Raw genomic sequence first — 18,937 nt, 5'->3', positions numbered from 1 at the left:
AATTGATGCTTTTGAACTGTGCTGTTGGAGAAGACTCTTGAGAGTCCCTTGGACAGCAAAGAGATCCAACCAGTCCATCCTAAAGGAAATCAGTTCTGAATATTTATTAGAAGGACTGGTGCTGAAGCTGAAACGCCAATACTTTGGCCACCTGATGCGAATAACTGACTCATTTGAAAAGACCGTGATTGAAAAGATTGAGGGCAGGAGGAGAAGGGAATGACAGAGGATGAGATGGCTGGATGGCATCACCAACTCAATGGACATGAGTTTGAGTAAGCTCTGGGAGTTGGTGATGGACAGGGAGGCCTGGCGTGCTGCAGTCCAGGGGTCACAAAGAGTTGGACACAACTGAGTGAGTGAACTGAACTGAAACTCACATTTTATTAGAACTCTTTCCCCCTTTTTGATAGTCTGCCAAATGTTAAGATAATGTGAGTACCTAATTCAGAAATTATAAATCCCTGGAAAATAAGGAATTCAAAGAAAAGCTGCCCTGTAGATTCTCTGGGGGAAGCACTGAAATCAATCATTTCATTCCTGGTGTCTTTAGGATGTCTAGCAGGAGAGTCTGTAAACAGTGTCTGGAAGAGGAGAAGTAGGAAGAAGAAAGGGAAAGAGTAAAGAAAATAAAAACGTATCTTTTTTTAGGTCTCCAGTGATGTTTTGTTTTTGTTCTTTGGAGGATTTCACTGCAGGGGAAAACACTCTTCCTTTGGCATGAAGATGTGGGATACGCTAAGGATAGAAGTCTCTGGCGGCTCCCGAGGCTCTTGTCTCAGTTCTTCCCGGGGCGTCATCTCCAGAGCCCACGTCCAGGGTCTCTGGATAGCTGGAAAGTTCCTGCGGTGACGGGGACTCCTCTACTGAAGAGTGAGTCCGGCGCCCGAACACCTGTTCCTGCAGTTCGGTGATGTCATTACGGATTTCCGCCAGCACGATCAGCAGGAAATCAAAAGAACCAGGGGGTCCCTGCACAGGAGAGAAGAGTCAAACCAGACGACCAGAGACCCGCCCCATGGCTGACCCAGGGCTCCCGGAGGCGCTGTGGCCGGCTGCCCTGCCATGTGCTGGCGACCACCTTGTCAACTCTGTGTCTCAAACGGGGGAAATGTCAGGCCCATAAACAACAGCTGGCGGATGCCGCCTGTGCCCCTTCACCTGCCAGACGCGCTGTGGCGGCACATGGGCCTCTCCTAGCTCTCAGGCTCTGTCAAATCTGGCAGAATGACGGGATCTGAGAAAGCCCCTCCTAGGTTACCTTCCAAAGAACCCTAGGAGGCACAGAGCAGTGGTTAAGGGGCTGGGCTTCTCTTGGATTTGAACCTCAGCTCTGCCACTTCCGATGTTGTAAGATACACCTGGAAACAGACTTAGGACATGCTAGGGTTTGGAATCTTAAGACAAGACATTCCAAATAAAGATTGTCATCATTGCTGTTTAGTCGCTAAGTCATGTCCAAGTCTTTGGTGACCCCATGGACTGTAGCCCGCTAGGTTCCACTGTCCATGAAATTCTCCAGGCAAGAACACAGGAGCCATTCCCTTTCTCCAGGAGGTCTTCCAAACCGAGGGATCGAACCCACGTCTCCTGCATTGGCAGGTGGATTCTTTACTGATGAGCCACCAGGGAAGCTCAAATAAAGATTAGCCATGACGAAAACAAACAAAACCAGGAAGTGGATTTTTAAAACCCAACCAGGTGCAAAAGGCTCTTGTGACTCTTCCTGTAACCACGAAGCTCCCGTGGCCAGGCTAAGCCACAGCTACAAGGGGCCGGCTACTGCTAACAAGACCAACTAGGACGGCTCCCCCGAGACGGAGCCCCGCGCGCTGCCCTGGGCAAGCAAGACAGGTGGGGCTACTTACTGGAGACCCTCTGGGGCCCGGTGCGCCTCTTTCCCCCTGAAAACAGAAGGGTCAGGGTTAGCGTCTGGGCCACATGGGTGCCAGCACCCCCGCCTCCATTCAGACCCCACCACTACCATCTCCCCGCACAAGACAGCCAGTATCTCCTACGGGAAGCAAACGTCAGCTTTCCGCTGCACTCTTGGGGCCGCTGCTCCGAACCGGAAGGCTTGAGTTAAGTGCCTCGCATTTCCATTTCCCCAGGCGCTGTGTGTTTTCCAACCAGATCCGAAAGGAGGGAAGCTGGTGTTTCCAGGCAGCGTGTGGAATGGCTTAGAAGCTTCTAAAGTAACTCACACTGACTTTTTTATGAGGCCAGTGGGGCAGGCAGACCCCCAGAGCGAAACCACCCACTTGCACAGACTGGAACTTCTCCTGTTCTTGACTTAAACACAGCGAAGAAATTAGGAACACACATAAAACAGCCCCACAGAGAAGCCTGGCTAAATAGAAAAACATGCTACCATGACAACCAGGAGGCTTAATGTTTATAGGGGTTGTTTTTTCTTCCAAGTGGTTTTTGCGGCTGTTTTTGTTATTACGGTTGTTCTATATCTTAAGAAAATGGCTTTTTAGATTTTCCTCCCAGCTTTGGGGACAAAACGTATATCTGTGTCTCAACTCGGCCACACGCAAAGCGGGTCAGTGAATCGTGCTTGAGCTCCAGGTGATGCCTGCAAGGAGGTGGAGACTAAGGAGCCGAGGAGTATAAGGACCACTTGGAAGACTCACCTTAGAGCCATCTCTTCCTGGGGCGCCTGGTGGACCCTACAAGGCAAAGGGACCTCGTTTAGCAGAAGGCACACGCGTTCCCCAACCATGGATGGGAGCGCTGGTGAAATACTGACCACAGGGCCCCTCCGGCCTTGCTTAATGTGGGACAGGTCAGGAGATGGTCCCACGGGTCCCATCGAGCCCCGCGGGCCGGGCTGCCCGGGGGGGCCTGGGATCCCTGGGAAGCCGGGGCTCCCCTTTGGTCCTGGTGAGCCTGCAATCAAAGAGCATCTCGTTAGTCCACAGCCCAGGAGGAGGACGAGGACTCTGGCTGGATGACAGTCCAGGCGCCCCTTGCAGCTGTTTTTCTTTGCACTCTGACCTTTGCCTTCTGACTTCTCCACTGAGATGTCCCATAGGCATTTTGATCATGACCAAAAATTGCCATCCATCCACATTCTTTTTCTAAAACATTTCTTGTATTGAAATACTGTTGACTGATGATGTGTTAGTCTCAGGCGTTCAGCCAATTGATTCAGACTTCACACTCCTTTCATGGAACTCCCATCCCCACTCATTCAAGCCAGAAACTTGGGAGTCTTCCTATAAATACCTCTATTTCCATAAGCTCCTCATCCAATCAGTGACCATTTCACCTCTTCCACATCTTTCACCTCCTTTAAGCTCTTTAATTTCACCGGTCTCGAGACCGTCTGCTCTCAGCATCCCCAGTCACTGCAGGGCAGTGGTCAGTGGGGCTGGGGAGCGGCTGGGGTACAGGTTTCAACAGCAGGGGGACCCGCCTCTGAATCATGGACAAGCTTCCTGACCTCTGTGAACCTTCGTTCCTCATCCGTAAAGCAGGGCTAATAAGAATCTGCCTCACAGAGCAGTTTGGCTGTTGTTTAGTCGCTAAGTCGTGTCCAAATCTTGAGTAGCCAGCAAGGCTCCTCAGTCCATGGGATTTCCCAGGCGAGAATACTGGAGTGGGTTGCCATTTCCTTCTCCAGGGGATCTTCCCACCCCAGGGATTGAACCTGCATCTCCAGCATTGCAGGCAGATTCTTCACCGTCTGAGCCACCAGGGAAGCCCGTAAAACAACTGTATACCCACTGCTCGTGGCCCGCCCCCCACCAAAGTAACAGAATCCTCCCATCAAAGGAATGTGAAAACTTGGAGACCACGGAACACAAGAGGTCGAGTCAGTGCCAACATACCCAAACCTGGCTCAGTTACTCATTAAACTGACCCGGTTCTTCTGGCGAGCAGCCTGTGTGCCTGTCTCTGGGAGCAGTTACTATGTACCCAGTTTCCACTGTTCCTCTGCAAACAGTATCTGGCATTCAAATCAAAATTTTAAGGCACGTTATAAAAAACCCAAGCCAACACCCAGACAAAACTACTCTCCTCAAAATTAAACAACTCCCATTCAAGAAATGCAGCAATCAACAGAAACAGACTCAGAGGCAACCAGATGTTAGGGTTATCATACGGGACTTAACGGTAACAACACATGTTAAAGGTGCTGGAGGAAGGCAGTTTGCCCGAACAGATGGGCGAGTTTCAGCTCTAGTTTCGCTGTTGTCGTCTGTGCTGCTGGTACCATAAGCACGAAACCTTTGCCAGTGTCGTGAAAGTTCTCACCTATGTTTTCTCCTAGGAGTTTTATAGTCTCAGGTCTTACATTTAGGTTTTTAATCCACTTTGTATGTGGTAGAAAGCAAGGGTTCAACTTCATTCCTTAGCATAGGGAAGGATGCTGTGTCCTAACCCTTTTTGGACTGTCAACCTTATGTGGGCATGGTTGTATTTTAATTGTCAGCACGCTCTCAGAGAAGCCCAGGCACAGGAAAGGCTGTTCAGTAGATGCTTCATGTCAAATGACTTTAACGAAGGGGCTGGGCTGATTGCTCTGTTGTCACTATTTCTCAGCGGCATATTCCTTAATGCTAAACAGATTCCTCTCTTTCAAACGCACACAGGAGTTCCTTTTTGGTGGTACATGGCTCCTACAATTGGCAGAACACAGTGATAGAATGCAATGACTTTCAGGCACTGGAAAACAAAACAAAAAAACCCCCAAAGACTTCAGACTTATCATATTTGGGGAAGTCTTTTCTAGCTCACAAAATAATTAAGCCAACATTAAAGGCTTAATTATTCCATCCAAGTATGTCTCACTCCCCCTCCTCTAAATGCTGGTTCCAGGTACATCCTTGAAAGAGTTTACCTGGGAAGGGAACCAGCTCCCTCTCATAACAAAATACTTCACCCCTAAAACACAAGGACAGGCCGGAGATCATATCTTACCTTCATTTAGGCAATGAGCTTTAGAGATTGTGTGTCAAGTGCCTTTAAACTGCGGGGCTTTGATGAGCAAATGTCAGCACCTTCCATCTGACAGAGAGGGGCAGAGAGCAGCCAAAGGACTCCTACCTAGCAGAGCTCCTGGCTTGCTGCCCCAGGCTGTGACTCACCAGACTTCAGGACTGGAATGGGAGTTAAGGGGAAGAGAATCCAGTTCTCCCTCTAGCTGCCCTAACACATCTCGGTGGAGAGCATCACACACCACAATGCTAGAAGCCAGGAAGGGGCAGGAAACAGGACTGGAGGAGAAAGCAAAGGCACTGCCGGAGCCTGTCCTCGGTGACTCTGCCCCAGCAAGGCCCCTGGGCGGCTCACACTACGCTGGAAACCAGATGGCGAGACTGGCATGGAAAGCCTGCAGGTCATTCATTAAGAAAGAGGCCAATGGCTCCCCTGTTCCTCGAATGTCCTTATTGGAGTGATATGCAGACTGGCCTGAGGATGAATTTTCTTCAGGGAAGCAGAGCAAGAACATTTTCCAAGAGAAGGATGGAGAACACTGTGCTAAGAATCAATGTATAAGAAGGGACCCAAGCTTACTCAAAAGCAGCGAGAGGCCGCCTGTGTATGGTGTCTGCTGGAGAAAAGAAGTCAAGGGAATGAACAAGGCGAGAAACCAAAGTCTTGGACCAGCTTTTGGTCTTGGTGTCTCTACAGACTGAGACCCAGGAATCTGGGTTTTGATGGAAACCGGGAGATGAAGATGTTAGTGGAGAAGAAAATACATAGTTTAGTAAGCGTTTTGAGCCTTTGTTGTTGCTGACCTTCCATTGTAAAACCTGCCGATGTTCTTGCAGCTTGGACTGGTCCTACCTTTCATGTCTGTCCATGTCCAGCTTGAGCCCCAAGTCACTGCAGGCTACACTGATCTCTCCCTTCTTTAAGCTTCCACAGCTGGAAGCACCTGAATTCTTTACTTGGGGGAGACAGGTACTGTCTCACTCCACTTGCTTTCATTCCGAGTGCTTTGCTGTCCCCATTAAAATGTCAGGAGTCACAACACCCAGCTCACTGCTAGACGAGCAGTGGGGATAAGATGTCCAGGTCTCAGAACATTTGCTAACCCTAATAATATTTCCTTCACTAGTATGGAAAAAAAAATACTGATCTACCTGTGGAGAGACTCATAATAAAAGAGAAAACGTCCCGTCACTGTTTTGAGTTCTTGTTGCGTATTTCCCGATGCAAAGACAGGATGTTTGGGATTTTGTTCAGAGTGCAGGGGGGAATCTCCAAAACGGTATGCTGAAGAAGCCAGACAAAATAATAGATTCCTTTTCGTGAAGTTCTAGAACAGACAAAACTGCAGCGACAGAAAGCAGGTTGGTGGTTACCTGGAGCTGAGGATGTAGACTGCCAGGGGCACAAGGGCACTTTCTGGGGGTGATGGAGAGTTTCTATATCTGGATGTAGCCCAGATATAAGGTGGTGCTTAGTAAGGGCTTGATACAGGGTACACGCAGGGCTTCCCCACTGGCTCAGCAGTAAAGAAGCGGCCTGAGACAAAGACAATGCAGGAGATGCGGGGTCGATCCCTGGGTCGGGAAGATCCCCTGGAGGAGGGCATGGCAACACACTCCAGTGTTCTTGCCTGGAGAATCCATGGACCGAGGAGTCTGGACAGCTACAGTTCAAAGGATTGCAGAGTCGGACACGACTGAAGTGACTGAGCACGCATAGAGTGCAGGCATATGTGAAAACTCGTCCAACTGTAACTTGAGTGTGTACATTTTATTGTATACAACTGTATCTCAGTGAGGGTGACTTAATAAACTGAAACGTAGAGACAGATATAAAAATAAATATCAATGTAAGTGTGTTGACAAATAATAGGAGAAGGAGGAGAGAGGACTGGAAAACAGTGGGACGAGGCTGGCCATGAATTGTGAGAACAGCTGATGAGCCCAGAGGTATTCAGCACACCATCCGACGTTCACACATGCTAGTGTTAAAAAGTTTTCATTTTGTTTCCCTGTAACCTAACAATGACCTTTAAGACTCCAGTCCAGTCCAGGACGCTGACTTTTCCCCTGATGACTGTTGGTCATGAGGGTTCCTCAGGTTTGTCCATTTCTTGCACACTGGCGTGGGGGTTCCCTGGACCCTGGCTTCTGCTCCCACCCATGGAAGCTAAAGAACTCTGTCCCATCACACTCAAGGTGAGCTCCTGGCAGGCTCTGGCTAGTGAACCTACAGCCCTTTCATGCTCCTCTTCACTGCTCAGCTGGTAAGAATCCGCCTGCGATGCGGGAGACCTGGCTTCGATTCCTGGGTTGGGAAGACCTTCTGGAGAAGGGAAAGGCTCCCCACTCCCGTATTCTTGCCTGGAGAATCCCATGGACTATCCATGGACTTGCAAAGAGTCGGACATGGCTGACTGACGCTCGCGTTCACGTTCATACTCACCAGGGGGGCCCTGGCCCCCAGGCAGGCCAGGGGGACCCGGAAGGTAGGCATTTGAGGCCAGCGCCTTGTGACCAGTGATGTACTTGCCCAGGTCGGCGGCGCTGTTGGGGAGCAGGGCAACCTGCAAAGAGAAGAGGGGCCTGGGTCAGGAGACGGCGCCGGGCCCACTGCAGGCGGAGGGACCTGGGTCAGGAGACGGCGCCGGGCCCACTGCAGGCGGCCCCACAGCAGCAGGCGGCGCGGCAGGGGCTTCACAGCCTGCCCTGGCTTCTTTCCCCTTATCCGAACCCGTCAGAGCCAGAAGGGCTGGAGAGACCCTCCTTCTAAACCCAGAGGCCTTCCCGTCAACACAACTTGCCTGAGATCGCTCAGCTGCTTAGTGGGCGACCCTGGATCGGCTGCAGTCTGCCTGAATACCATTAGACTCATGAATGCCGCAATTAACACAGCCGATCTGCCTCAGGCTTTCAGTTAAGCTCTTTATGTATCAAATATTTGAGAAACTACTACATGCCAGGCACCGTGCTCGGTTCTAAGGCGACCACGGTGACCAAGACGTGGTCTCGGCTCTGAAAGATCTCAGCCTTGGGAGCCAGGAAAACATGGCTCACAGGTCACCTGCGTGCTCAGGTGGTCGGAAACAGCGGCTGTGACGGCCCTGCAATATGTCCACAATGTCGGGCTCCTCCCTCTAAAAGTGTCCGACTCTTTGCGACCCCATGGACTGTGGCCCGCCAGGCTCCTCCATCCATGGGATTCTCCAGGCAAGAGTACTTGCCCTTCCCTTCTCCAGGGATCTTCCTGACCCAGGGATTGAATGCGGGTCTTCTGCATTGCAGGCAGATTTTTACTGTCTGAGCCACCAGGGAAGCCCTTTAAAAGGTGGAGGCTAAATTTTCACCCACTGTGCTTAGGTACCTAATGAACAGGAAAAGACATAACCGACAGTGTGAACCTTCTAAGACAACGTCTTAAAAGACTTGCTGCCTCCCCCCACCCAAGCCCTTTCAGTTCAGTTCAGTTCAGTCGCTCAGTCATGTCCAACTCTTCGCAACCCCATGGACCGCAGCACACCAGGCCTCCCTGTCCATCTCCAACTCCCAGAGTTTATTCAAACTCATGTCCATTGAGTCGGTGATGTCATCCAACCATCTCATCCTCTGTCATTCCCTTCTCCTCCTGCCTTCAATCTTTCCCAGCATCAGGGTCTTTTCAAATGAGTCAGTTCTTCACATCAGGTGGCCAAAGTATTGGAGCTTCAGCTTCAACGTCAGTCCTTCCAGTGAATATTCAGGACTGATCTCCTTTAGGATGGACTGGTTGGATCTCCTGCTCTCTCCCTCTCTCTCAGATTTTAGGGGCTCATTCTATGAGAATCCAGAGGAACCTCAGACATGAATGATTTTTGCATTCCTCAAGGCCAGGAATCAGTGAGACCTTTGCTAAGAACTAAATGCTTTGAATGTCCATTTCCTGACAGAAAATGCCCGCCATTAGAACTGGGAGGATTACACCAGTGTGTATCAGGGGCCCAGGAGAGGAGCTGGAACATATAAGTGGGAGTGAAAAGTGTCAGTCGCTCAGTCGTGTCTGACTCTCTGTGCGACCCCACGGACTGTAGCCCACCAGGCTCTTCTGTCCACAGGAGTCTCCAGGCAAGAATACTGGAGTGGACTGCCATTTCCTCCTCCAGGGGATCTTCTCCACCCAGGGATTGAACCCAGGTCTCTTGCATTGTAGGCAGATTCTTTACTGTCTGAGCCACCAAGGAAGCCATACTAAGTGTTTGGTAAATGGCAGCTCTTGTCTCTTCCTTTCAGAAAGCTGATTCAGGGGTGTAAAATCCAAAGGAGATTGTGTTTCTGAGGGTCAGAACCCCCGAGTGAAGGGAAGTCATAAGCAAAAGTACTGTAGTTAGAGGACAGAGGGGGCAACACTGGCCCCTGAAGGCTGGTCCAATGTTATTATCTGCTTCCAAGAGGAAAACTGAAATGTGAATCTCATGTATGGGCTTCAGTATCGGTCAGATCTATGTTTAAGTCTCAGTCCTGCCACATGAAAGATGTTTGCTCTCTGGAAGGAAAGCTTTGTTAAATCTAGACAGTGTACTAAAAAGCAGAGACATCACTTTGCCGACAAAGGTCCATCTAGTCAAAGCTATGGTTTTTTCCAATAGTCATATATGGATGTGAAAGTTGGACTATAAAGAAAGCTGAGTACCAAAGAATCAATACTTTCGAGCTGTGGTGTTGGAGAAGACTCTTGAGGGTCCCTTGGACTGCAAGGAGATCAAACCAGTCAATCGAAAAGGAAATCAACTCTGAATATTCACTGGAAGGACTAATGCTGAAGCTCCAATACTCTGGCCACCTGATGTGAAGAGCTGACTCATTGGAAAAGACCCTGATGCTGGGAAAGACTGAAGGCGGGAGGAGGAGGGGCAGCAGCAGATGAGATGGTTAGAGAGCATCACGGACTCAGTGGACAGGGGTGAGCAAACTCTGGGAGACAGTGGAGGACGGGGAGCCTGGCGTGCTGCAGTCCATGGGGTTGCAGAGTTGCAAACGACTGCGCGACTGAACAACAAACTGCTACGATCTGCCTGTGGGACCCTGGAAAGCTACAGAACCTGATTTCCTCATCTATAAAACAAGGTCATAATACCCGCCTAAGAAGGGCTGCTGGGAGGATGAAAGTGACGGAAGTCTTAAATGTGCCTGGCTCAGCGCCCAGACTAATAATCACCAGCACCTACAACCACAGACACAGTGCAGACGCTGCGTGGGGTGAGGTGCGGGGGTCGGGGGTTGCTCCTGGCTGTTTGTAGGTAGCCGTGTGACTCTGGGTGGGTCCCTTCGCCTTTCCAGGTTCTCATCTTCATGTCTAAAGGTTCGGACCAGACGAGCAAGTCTTTGGATGAAAATGTTATAACCAAGCCCAGCCCACTCCATGCCCTGTCCAGCTTTCTTTGCTTCCTTGTAAAGTTCGTGAGGTGACCCCGTCAACATCGACCTCAGCTTCCTGGCTGGGCTCCTGCTGGGTAATTACCTCCTGGCTCCCGCCAGTTAGACCTCTTAAGTGTCCTCAGGACGAGCACAGAGTAAATGTGCTGGGTCTGGGAGGCAGTCGGCCGGAAATCCTGGCTTGACGTTCTACACAGACACCGCAGACGGCGGGCTTGAGGGGGCGCAGGTGTTTGGGAAGAAGTTTGTAAGAAGAGTCTGCATTTCTTGTGGGTTCCAATCAGTCAGTGGAATTATGGATATCAGTATCTCATACTGACCTTGGTAATAAAGCACCTACCTCGCAGGGCTATTGGGACAAATGAGGTGCGGCCTGTAAAGCACTTTATTAGCACTTATAATTCACGTTTCCTATATTCTGGAGAACATTTACAGAGCTCTTTCTAGGTGGCAGGGACTATTCTAAGCCCTTTATAAATATTTACTCACTTGATGATTATGAAGTCCTATGTAGTACGTATTACTGTTATCTTCTTTTTCTAGAACTGTGACACAGAGAGGTTAAGTCACTTACCCAGGGTCACACAGCCAGAAAGTAGTGGGGCAAGGGCTTAAACCAAGCGCATCTGTTTCTGGAATCTGTGGTCCTCACCACAACACCCAGCTGCCTCTCTTACTGTTACTCATGATACTCGGCAAAGCAGCCTGCGGTCACTTTCATGCGGATTAGTCTTCTCAGGCCTCCTGAGAAGACCCATTGTACAGAGCAGCTAGACTGAGGTCACAGAGGAACGTTGAGAAGCCACAGTCTGCTGGCAAGAAAGGCTGCGCTAGAGTGAAGGAGCAGCCGCCAGCTTGCAAAGCTGCTCACGCTTGGGAAAGCTCGTTGGTCTCTCGCTTCTGAAGCTTCCGCTGGTGGCACCACCCTACTCGGCCATGTGGGCTGACCTCCGCAGTGGGCTTGGTTTCTCAGCTAAGACAGGAAGCTTGTTTAAGGCAAATCTTCATTCTGTGCCTTCTCGTCATTCATCATTTCCCAGCCCGTCACAGGCCATGGCTTCCTTATCCACTCGTCCGCTGATCAACGCTTAGGTTGCTCCCATTGGCTGTTGTAAATCATGCACTATGAACACTGGGTGGCATGTATCTTTTTGAATTAGCATTTTTGTTTTCTTTGAAAGTGTTAGTCAGTCAGTCATGTCTGCCTCTTTGCAACTCCATGGACTGTAGCCCACCAGGCTCCTCTGTCCATGGGATTTCTCAGGCAAGAATACTGGAGTGGTAGCCATTCCCTTCTCCAGGGGATCTTCCTGACCCAGGGATTGAACCCGGGTCTCCTGCACTGCAGGAAGAGCTTTTACCATCTAAGTCTTTGTTTTCTTTGGATATACAAAAAAGAATGAAAAATTTCCATCTGCAGCAACGTGGATGAACTAGGAGAGCACTGTACTAAGTAAAATAAGTTAGAGAAGGCCAAATACTGTGATTACTTGCAGGTGGAATCAAAGCATAAAGCAAATGAATGAATATAACAAAACGGACAACTACCAGATACAGAGAAGAAAGTGGCGGTTGCCACAGGGGAGAGGGAAAGGGCAGGGGATTAAGAAGTAGAAACTACTATGTATAAAACAAATAAACCACAACAGTACATTGTATAGCACAGGGGATATAGCCAATATTTCATAATAATTTAAAATGGAATATGACCTATAAAAATATTGAATGATGTTGAACACTTGAAACCAATATAACATTGTAAATCAACTATATTTCAATTAAAAAGTCAAACCTGAAAAAATAATAATTTCTTCATATCATTAAAAAACATAATAAATTGAAAAACTGGTCCCTTGGCTCAGATTTTTCTTCAGTGTTCTGATGGGACCATGACCCCTCCCTGTAAATTAAATGATGGAATCTTTACACCATTAAAAAAATTTTTTTTTCAATTGGAAAATAAAAGCACAGAATCTGGGGACTTCCCTGGTGGTCCAGCAGTTGGGACTCTGTGCTTCTAATGCCGCGGGCACAGGTTCAAGTTCTGGTTGGGAAACTAAGATCCCATGTGTGCTGGTGTGGCCAAAAACAAGTAAATTTAAAAAATGTACCCAAACAAAGCAAAACAAAATTCCCACAAATCTATATCTAAGTGAAATCTTATAACACAAACACCCTTTTAATGAACACCCAAGTCAAACATCAGAACTTTGTCCATAGGCCCTGACCCAATCACCCCTCCTTCCCCCCAAAGTAACTACTATCCTGGTTTTAATCACCTCCTATGCTTTAAAAAATAATTTATGGCCCAACTGTGCAGGCCTAGATGCTTTGGTTTAGTCTCGCTCACTTAAAAAAAACAAGACATCTTTTAAGCTGCTTTAACCTGCGGGGGGCTGCTCCACCTTTCCTGTCCTTAGCCTCTACCCATCAGGAGCCCAGGGCATCAGCCCTGCAGAGCTTCCCACGTCAGGATTTCGCTGACTGCACCCTCACGGTGTCGTTCAACACATCTGCGCACGGTTTTACGCGGCGGGGTTGGCCACGGTCCAGGACACCCAGTAACCTACTTCTGAGCCGAAGTGTATGTGGGCAGCTGTCCCATGCTCTGTCTCGCACAGAACAGCTGGCGTCAGCAGCAGCGAGCGGAGGCTGACACGCAACCGACAAGCCCCGCGGCACTGCAGGAGGAGGGGTCAGGAGACCTAGACTGAGGGTCCGCTCTGCCTCCCGGGCAGCGACTGCAGCTGACAATATGGGTATCCGGTGAGAATTTAACGGGATCCTGGCTGTGAAACTGCTTCATCAACTACAGAACAACACATTCTACTAGGCACCTTTAACAATGCGTTGTTCTGGAGGTCCCCCGGTGGTACAGTGGGTAAGAATCCACCTGCCAATGCAAGGGACATGGGTTCGATCCCTGCTCAGGGAAGATCCCACAGGGGGCAGAGCCACTAAGCGCCTGTGCTGTAACTACTGAAGCCCGTGTGTCCTAGAGCCCGTGCTCCACAACAAGAGAAGCCGCTGCAATGAGAGACCCACACACCGCAGCCCAAGAAAGCCCTGCACAGCGACGAAGACCCAGTGCAGCCAAAAACGAAAGAAATAGGCAAAAAAAGTAAAAAAGGATTGTTCCTTGTGAAGTTCCTTTAACGTCAGCTTTAGCCCACTTGCCACAGTGGGCTTGCAGGAGAACCTGGCATGCATGTGCGTGCTCAGTCGCTCAGGCGTGTCCGACTCTGCGACCCCATGGACCATAGCCCACCAGGCTCCTCTGTCCATGGGATTCTCCAGGCAAGGACACTGGAGTGGGTTGCCATTTCCACCTCCAGGGGATCATCCCAACCCAGGGATCGAGCCTGGGTTCTCCTGCATTGGCAGGCGGAGTCTTCACCACCAAGCCTCCTTTAGGAGAACTCAGTATAAGGCAGACCAATTCCAGGCCAAATCCCGTGCCTGAGAGTCACTGCAGGGCTACCAAGTATTGTCGCTGGATCTGTGAGCAGCTCACCTACAAGGGCCTTAGGGGAACACAACATTTCAAGTTCTTCATAACATTTCTTCTCTCATGGATCATAAAACACTGCAGGGAGGTGAGGGGAGAGCCAGATGGTGAATTAGCAACTGAATCTCTGAACCAGCGAGACTTAGCAGCAGTGACTCTCAAAATCACTCAGGCTAGAAAGAGCTTCTCTGTCGCTTTTGGATTATTAATTCTCCAGAGAAGAAAATGGAGACGAGCACTGGGCCTTGAGATGTCCATCATTCATCAACTGCCTCCCTCAGGCCCGAAATCCTCTGGCCTATGAAATGCAAGCTTCGTCCATGAACTCTTTTTCAGACTCAACTCTGTAAATACTGATACCAATCCAAGTTTCAACCTGAGGATATCTCTGTGGGGAGTATTATTTAGAACTCTGAATTTACACTGATGCACCTACAAGGCTTTCTGCCTGGTCGATCAGATTACAAGCTATTTGGGAACTGGAACGTCACACACGTACATGCTTCTGTTAAAGCTGAGAGATCTTCACCACCAGTGTACCACAAGCCGGCAGAGCCATTGATCTTCTCAGCCTACTGACCTGCCTGTTTCACGGGAAGCTATGGATCTCACGTGCCTGCATGTTTGTTGAACACAGAAAAGCAATACTGTCTAATCGTACCCTTTCGCCCTTTACAATAACTAGATGCCAAAGTTAAACAGATCACACACACCTCTTTGATGTACTAAGAGCCTTCAGGAGAAGCAATTAAATAAACTAGCAAGTTTATGTTTTGCCAGCAGAAGAGCAATTTCTGAGCTGCTGACAGACTGGTGAATTCACTGACCTCAGGTATAATAAACACCATCGACCTGGGCCTTCGACAGGATTTCAGGGTTCTAAATCCCCCCGGGGCATTCCTCTCAGCACAACGACGTTACTAGAAATCTGGTCCATCAGACATGCATGGGAGCCTCAGACAAAGGGAGTCAGTCCTCCCGCTTGGTGACATGATGTTCCCAAGGCACTGCTCTCCCAGGTGCGTGGAGCCCAACGTACAGGCTGTAACTTTTAAACGTGAAAAATAAAGCTGCTACAGGAATTCATCACCAGCTGTGGAAGTTTATAAAGATGTTTGCTATTGATAAAACACAGGCAAACGATGACTGTACTGTATCCTATTTAGAATCATGAAAGGGCCACGTGTCGGGATGTTCATTTCACAAAAAGCTGCATGAATCATAGTTCGTTCTCTCTGATTCTCCTGTGCCCCTTACCTAGCAGTCTATTTTACTAGTCATTGCTTTCAAAGTGTGATGTTGGAAAAGATGCTTGAGAGTCCCTTGGACAGCAAGGAGATAAAACCAGTCAATCCTAAAGGATATTAAGTCTGAATATTCAGTGGAAGGAATGATGCTGAAGCTCAAAAACTTTGGCCACATGATGCAAAAGGGCTGACTCATTGGAAAAGACCCTGATGCTGGTAAAGATCGAAAGCAGGAGAAGGGGATGAGAGAGGATGAGATGGTTGGATGGCATCACTGACTCAATGGACATGAGTTTGAGCAAACTCTGGCAGGCAGTGAAGGACAGAGAGGCCTGGTGTGCTGCAGTCTGTGGGTTTGCAAAGAGTCGGACGCAACTGAGCGACTGAACAACCACCACCACCAACGTCCTGCCTTCGTTGTTCTGTTGAACTATACTGAGCTCCGAGGGTGGTTGGGCAAAGCCTAGTTGGCACCAATCTCAGGGAATATCCAACCAAGCCATGGGTGGACACTGTCTTCTTGCTTCCAGACATCCCCCCACTTCCCTTCATCTTACGCAATGGTTTCTAACGCGCCCGGCACGCACCTTCTGCTTCAGCTGCAGCACGGTCTGCTTCACCTGGTGGAACTCCTTGCACGTGGCACAGCAGGTGGCGGCTCGGACCGCGTTCTCCGCCTTCTCGTCGTCGTGCCCTGAGGGAAGAGACAGACTCGAGTCTGCCTGCAAGGCTGCGGGCATCCAGCCCCCAGGAGACCACGTCAGGCAGGGTGGTCCCAGGTGGGCCGGCTGATGCCAAAATCCGCAAGGGATGGAGGCTGGCGATTTTATAGCTCTTGGGCTGCTGACGGCATGCCTGGGTCATGGGTTCAGCGGAGGGGACCCCCTCACACTCTAGGCTCAGCTGTTTCCACTTAGTCACCCTAGCACCTTCCTCTTCCACGTGTGAAAAAGTGAGCCGTGGCCCTTTTACCACGAGGCAGGCTCTAGCAACCCGACACGATTTACACTCCCCTCTAAGAGCTAGCATTCACAAGCCATAAATCATCCCCCAAGCCCAGGTGACAGGACTCAGGGCAGTGCTCACAAAGCTGGACTGGATTACCTCTGATGATCCAGCTGTTCAAAGAGTGTGCAGCCAGGCTAGGCGGGGTCCCAGACCAGGGCTAGGCGTTGAGAAGGAACATCAGTGGAAGAAGTGCCAGGCGCCCTGGGCACGCCAATCCAGGGCCAAACGGGACAGGCCCCAGTGCTGTCCCGTAAAGCATTTGGAGCGCCGTGCTTTCTGAAAAATCACGTTTCTCTAAGGAAATGCCAAACAGCGACACGACCCAGTAGCTACACAGCCTTCATGCTGTGTGGCTTAGTCACTCAGTCGTCTCCGACTCTTTGAGACCTCATGGACTGTAGCCCACCAGGCTTCTCTGTCTATGGGGATTCTCCAGGCAAGAATACTGGAGTGGGTAGCCATGCCCTCCTCCAGGGGATCTTCCCAAATCAGGGATCGAACTCACGCCTCTTACATCTCCTGCATTGGCAAGAGAGTTCCTTATACGAGTGCCACCTGGGAAACCCAAACTACACTGCAACTAAAGAAAAAACAAAACTTGCTTGTAAAGCTATGGTTAGAGATAAAAATAAAGCCCTTTCCTTCTGGGAAAAAAAACTTCTGGAAACCCACCAGCAGCTGGAAGAGAGACCTGGAACATTCTCCATCAGAGCCCTCATAAGGGGGCAACCCCACAGACACTGTGATCCCAGACACGTAGCCTCCACAACCGAGACAGCTCGTCTGGGAGACACTCTCTGGGAGGGGAGGATGCCTGAGGGCAACTTGGCAGCTGAGTTCTCAGACCCACAGCAGCAGCGCATGATGGAAGGTAGAGCATGTTCAGAGCTCATTGGCCAAATGCACCCCCCCGTGCTGCGTGGGAGGCCTGAGGCTTGGAGGACACACGCTGGGAACCCACTTCTCAAGCCAGCAGGCAGAGGCAGGGGAAGCGGCTCTCGGTCTTGCTGAGCAGCCGTAAGCAACACCATGATGCCTGAATACACAGCCTGAAGCTGTTCTCAGCGTTGACTGGGTAAGGCACTTGAACCTCTGGGAGAAGGGCAAAAAAGTGAAAGTCGCTCAGTTGTGTCTGACTCTTTGTGACCCCATACAGTCCACAGAATTCTCCAGGCCAGAATACTGGAGTGGGCAGCCTTTCCCTTCTCTAGGGGATCTTCCCAACCCAGGGATGTCGAATCCAGGTCTCCCGCATTGCAGGCGGATTCTTTACCAGCTGAGCCACCAAGGGAAGCCCAAGAATACTGGAGTGGGTAGCCTGTCCCTTCTCCAGCAGATCTTCCCGACCCAGGGATTGAACCTGGGGTCTCCTGCATTGCAGGTGGGTTCTTTACCAAGGCAGCCTCTTTCTAAATCCTTTGTGTGTGCGATATAACCAGGCTGCTTGCTCATCCCTGTCTTCTAGGCTCATTCTGTCCCACCAGGAGCTTCCCCTGTGCCCCGCTCAGTTGATACCCGTGGGAGACTGGTTCCATTCACGTCACAGCTGTGTCACGACGAGCTGTGAAAAAGTCTTCGCCTGAAGGAGGTGAAGTGGAGCTGGTGAAATGCCGGTTAAGGGCACGACCTCCTCAGTCAGCATAGGGGTGCGCACCCCAGTGCCGTCACTAGCTCGGGGACCCCAAGGAAGTGATCTCACCACTATGAGCCCCAATTTCTTCAACCATGACACTGGAATTCCTATGACCCAGGCCTATTTTGAGGATGAACTGGGGTGATGCCTATTAAATCCTTGGCACAAGGCTGGGTTCCAGTAAACAGGAGAGGGTGTCTGGCAGAGGCCCATCAAGCTCTTTGAATTCCCTTTGCCTGATAAAACTGTCAAGGATTCTGGGATTAACACGAACAACAGAATGAGGGAAAACTAAGGTTTGGTGATGTCAGGAAAGTTATCCAGCAAGTCATTAACTGATTTGGGTTTAGAACTGAGATTTCCTGAATCTGAGCCCAATCAGGCAATTCCCTTTAGACTCTTTATTCCCTTTTACTGTACCATTTACGAGTCCACTTGCCTTTGGAGCTTGAACACACATAGCTTGAACATGGAGGAGAACTAGTTTAGATCCATCTCCAGCATAATAAGGATGGGATGGAATTTTCATGCAAGAAGACGCTTGGTGGTAAAGGACTAAAGCCTTACCCACCTTTGGTTGTGCCGACGACAAAGGATGGTGGACTTCTGCACAGGAAGCCCAGGTTTGTTAGGTTTAAGGACAGCTGGAGGACATCCAGCTCTCCCAAGTTAGCATTCATCCCTTTCAACCCATGTACTGGTCAATATATGCTGTCCCATCCGATAACACATCTATCAGTCTCATCCATCCCATCTCCCCACTCACTTATCTCTCATCCATTTATCTGTGCATCCATCCATCCATCCATCTCTCTCTCCCTCTTATCAGTTATGGAAAATCTGCTATTTACCAAGCCCCATATGAGGTGCCGACAATGTAAAATAAATGAGGATACCTGTTCAACAATTAGAGATCAACCTTCCTTTTAAGGAACCAGCCCTGCTGGCAGAACCGGTCCATCACAAACAAGGGTTAAAAGCCCATCTGTCCATTTCTGTTTTTATACACTCAGCTAAACTTATCGAGTATTGGTGTGATTAAGGCCACTTGATATTTTCTCAATAATAAACCTCTTTACCAGGCTCTGGATGCTATTTCATTCAGAACGTGGAATGTTAGAATCGATGCATCTTTAGTTCAACCTTCTTTACAGATGAGGAAAGTAAGATGTACCGAAGGGCT

At 49.7% G+C, this 18,937-nt stretch overlaps 1 protein-coding gene across 1 annotated transcript in view; it reads right to left on the bottom strand.

The window, feature by feature from the left end:
• Positions 1 to 360: 360 nt before the first annotated feature.
• The window catches only part of CCBE1 (collagen and calcium binding EGF domains 1), a 235,970-nt gene continuing 217,393 nt past the window's right edge, over positions 361 to 18,937 (bottom strand). The window contains exons 6-11 of the mRNA XM_006073391.4: positions 15,701 to 15,807; positions 7,396 to 7,516; positions 2,756 to 2,895; positions 2,640 to 2,675; positions 1,869 to 1,904; positions 361 to 972 (exon numbers count right to left, since the gene is read on the bottom strand). Of these exons, the coding sequence (XP_006073453.2) occupies positions 739 to 972; positions 1,869 to 1,904; positions 2,640 to 2,675; positions 2,756 to 2,895; positions 7,396 to 7,516; positions 15,701 to 15,807 (674 nt within the window). The 3' untranslated portion in view covers positions 361 to 738. The remainder of the gene's footprint in view (positions 973 to 1,868; positions 1,905 to 2,639; positions 2,676 to 2,755; positions 2,896 to 7,395; positions 7,517 to 15,700; positions 15,808 to 18,937) is intronic.

Source organism: Bubalus bubalis, chromosome 22, assembly GCF_019923935.1.
Source record: "Bubalus bubalis isolate 160015118507 breed Murrah chromosome 22, NDDB_SH_1, whole genome shotgun sequence".
NCBI classification, from domain to species: domain Eukaryota; kingdom Metazoa; phylum Chordata; class Mammalia; order Artiodactyla; family Bovidae; genus Bubalus; species Bubalus bubalis.
The sequence above is the reverse complement of the archived record's forward strand: the minus strand, read 5'-3'. Positions and strand labels throughout refer to the sequence as shown.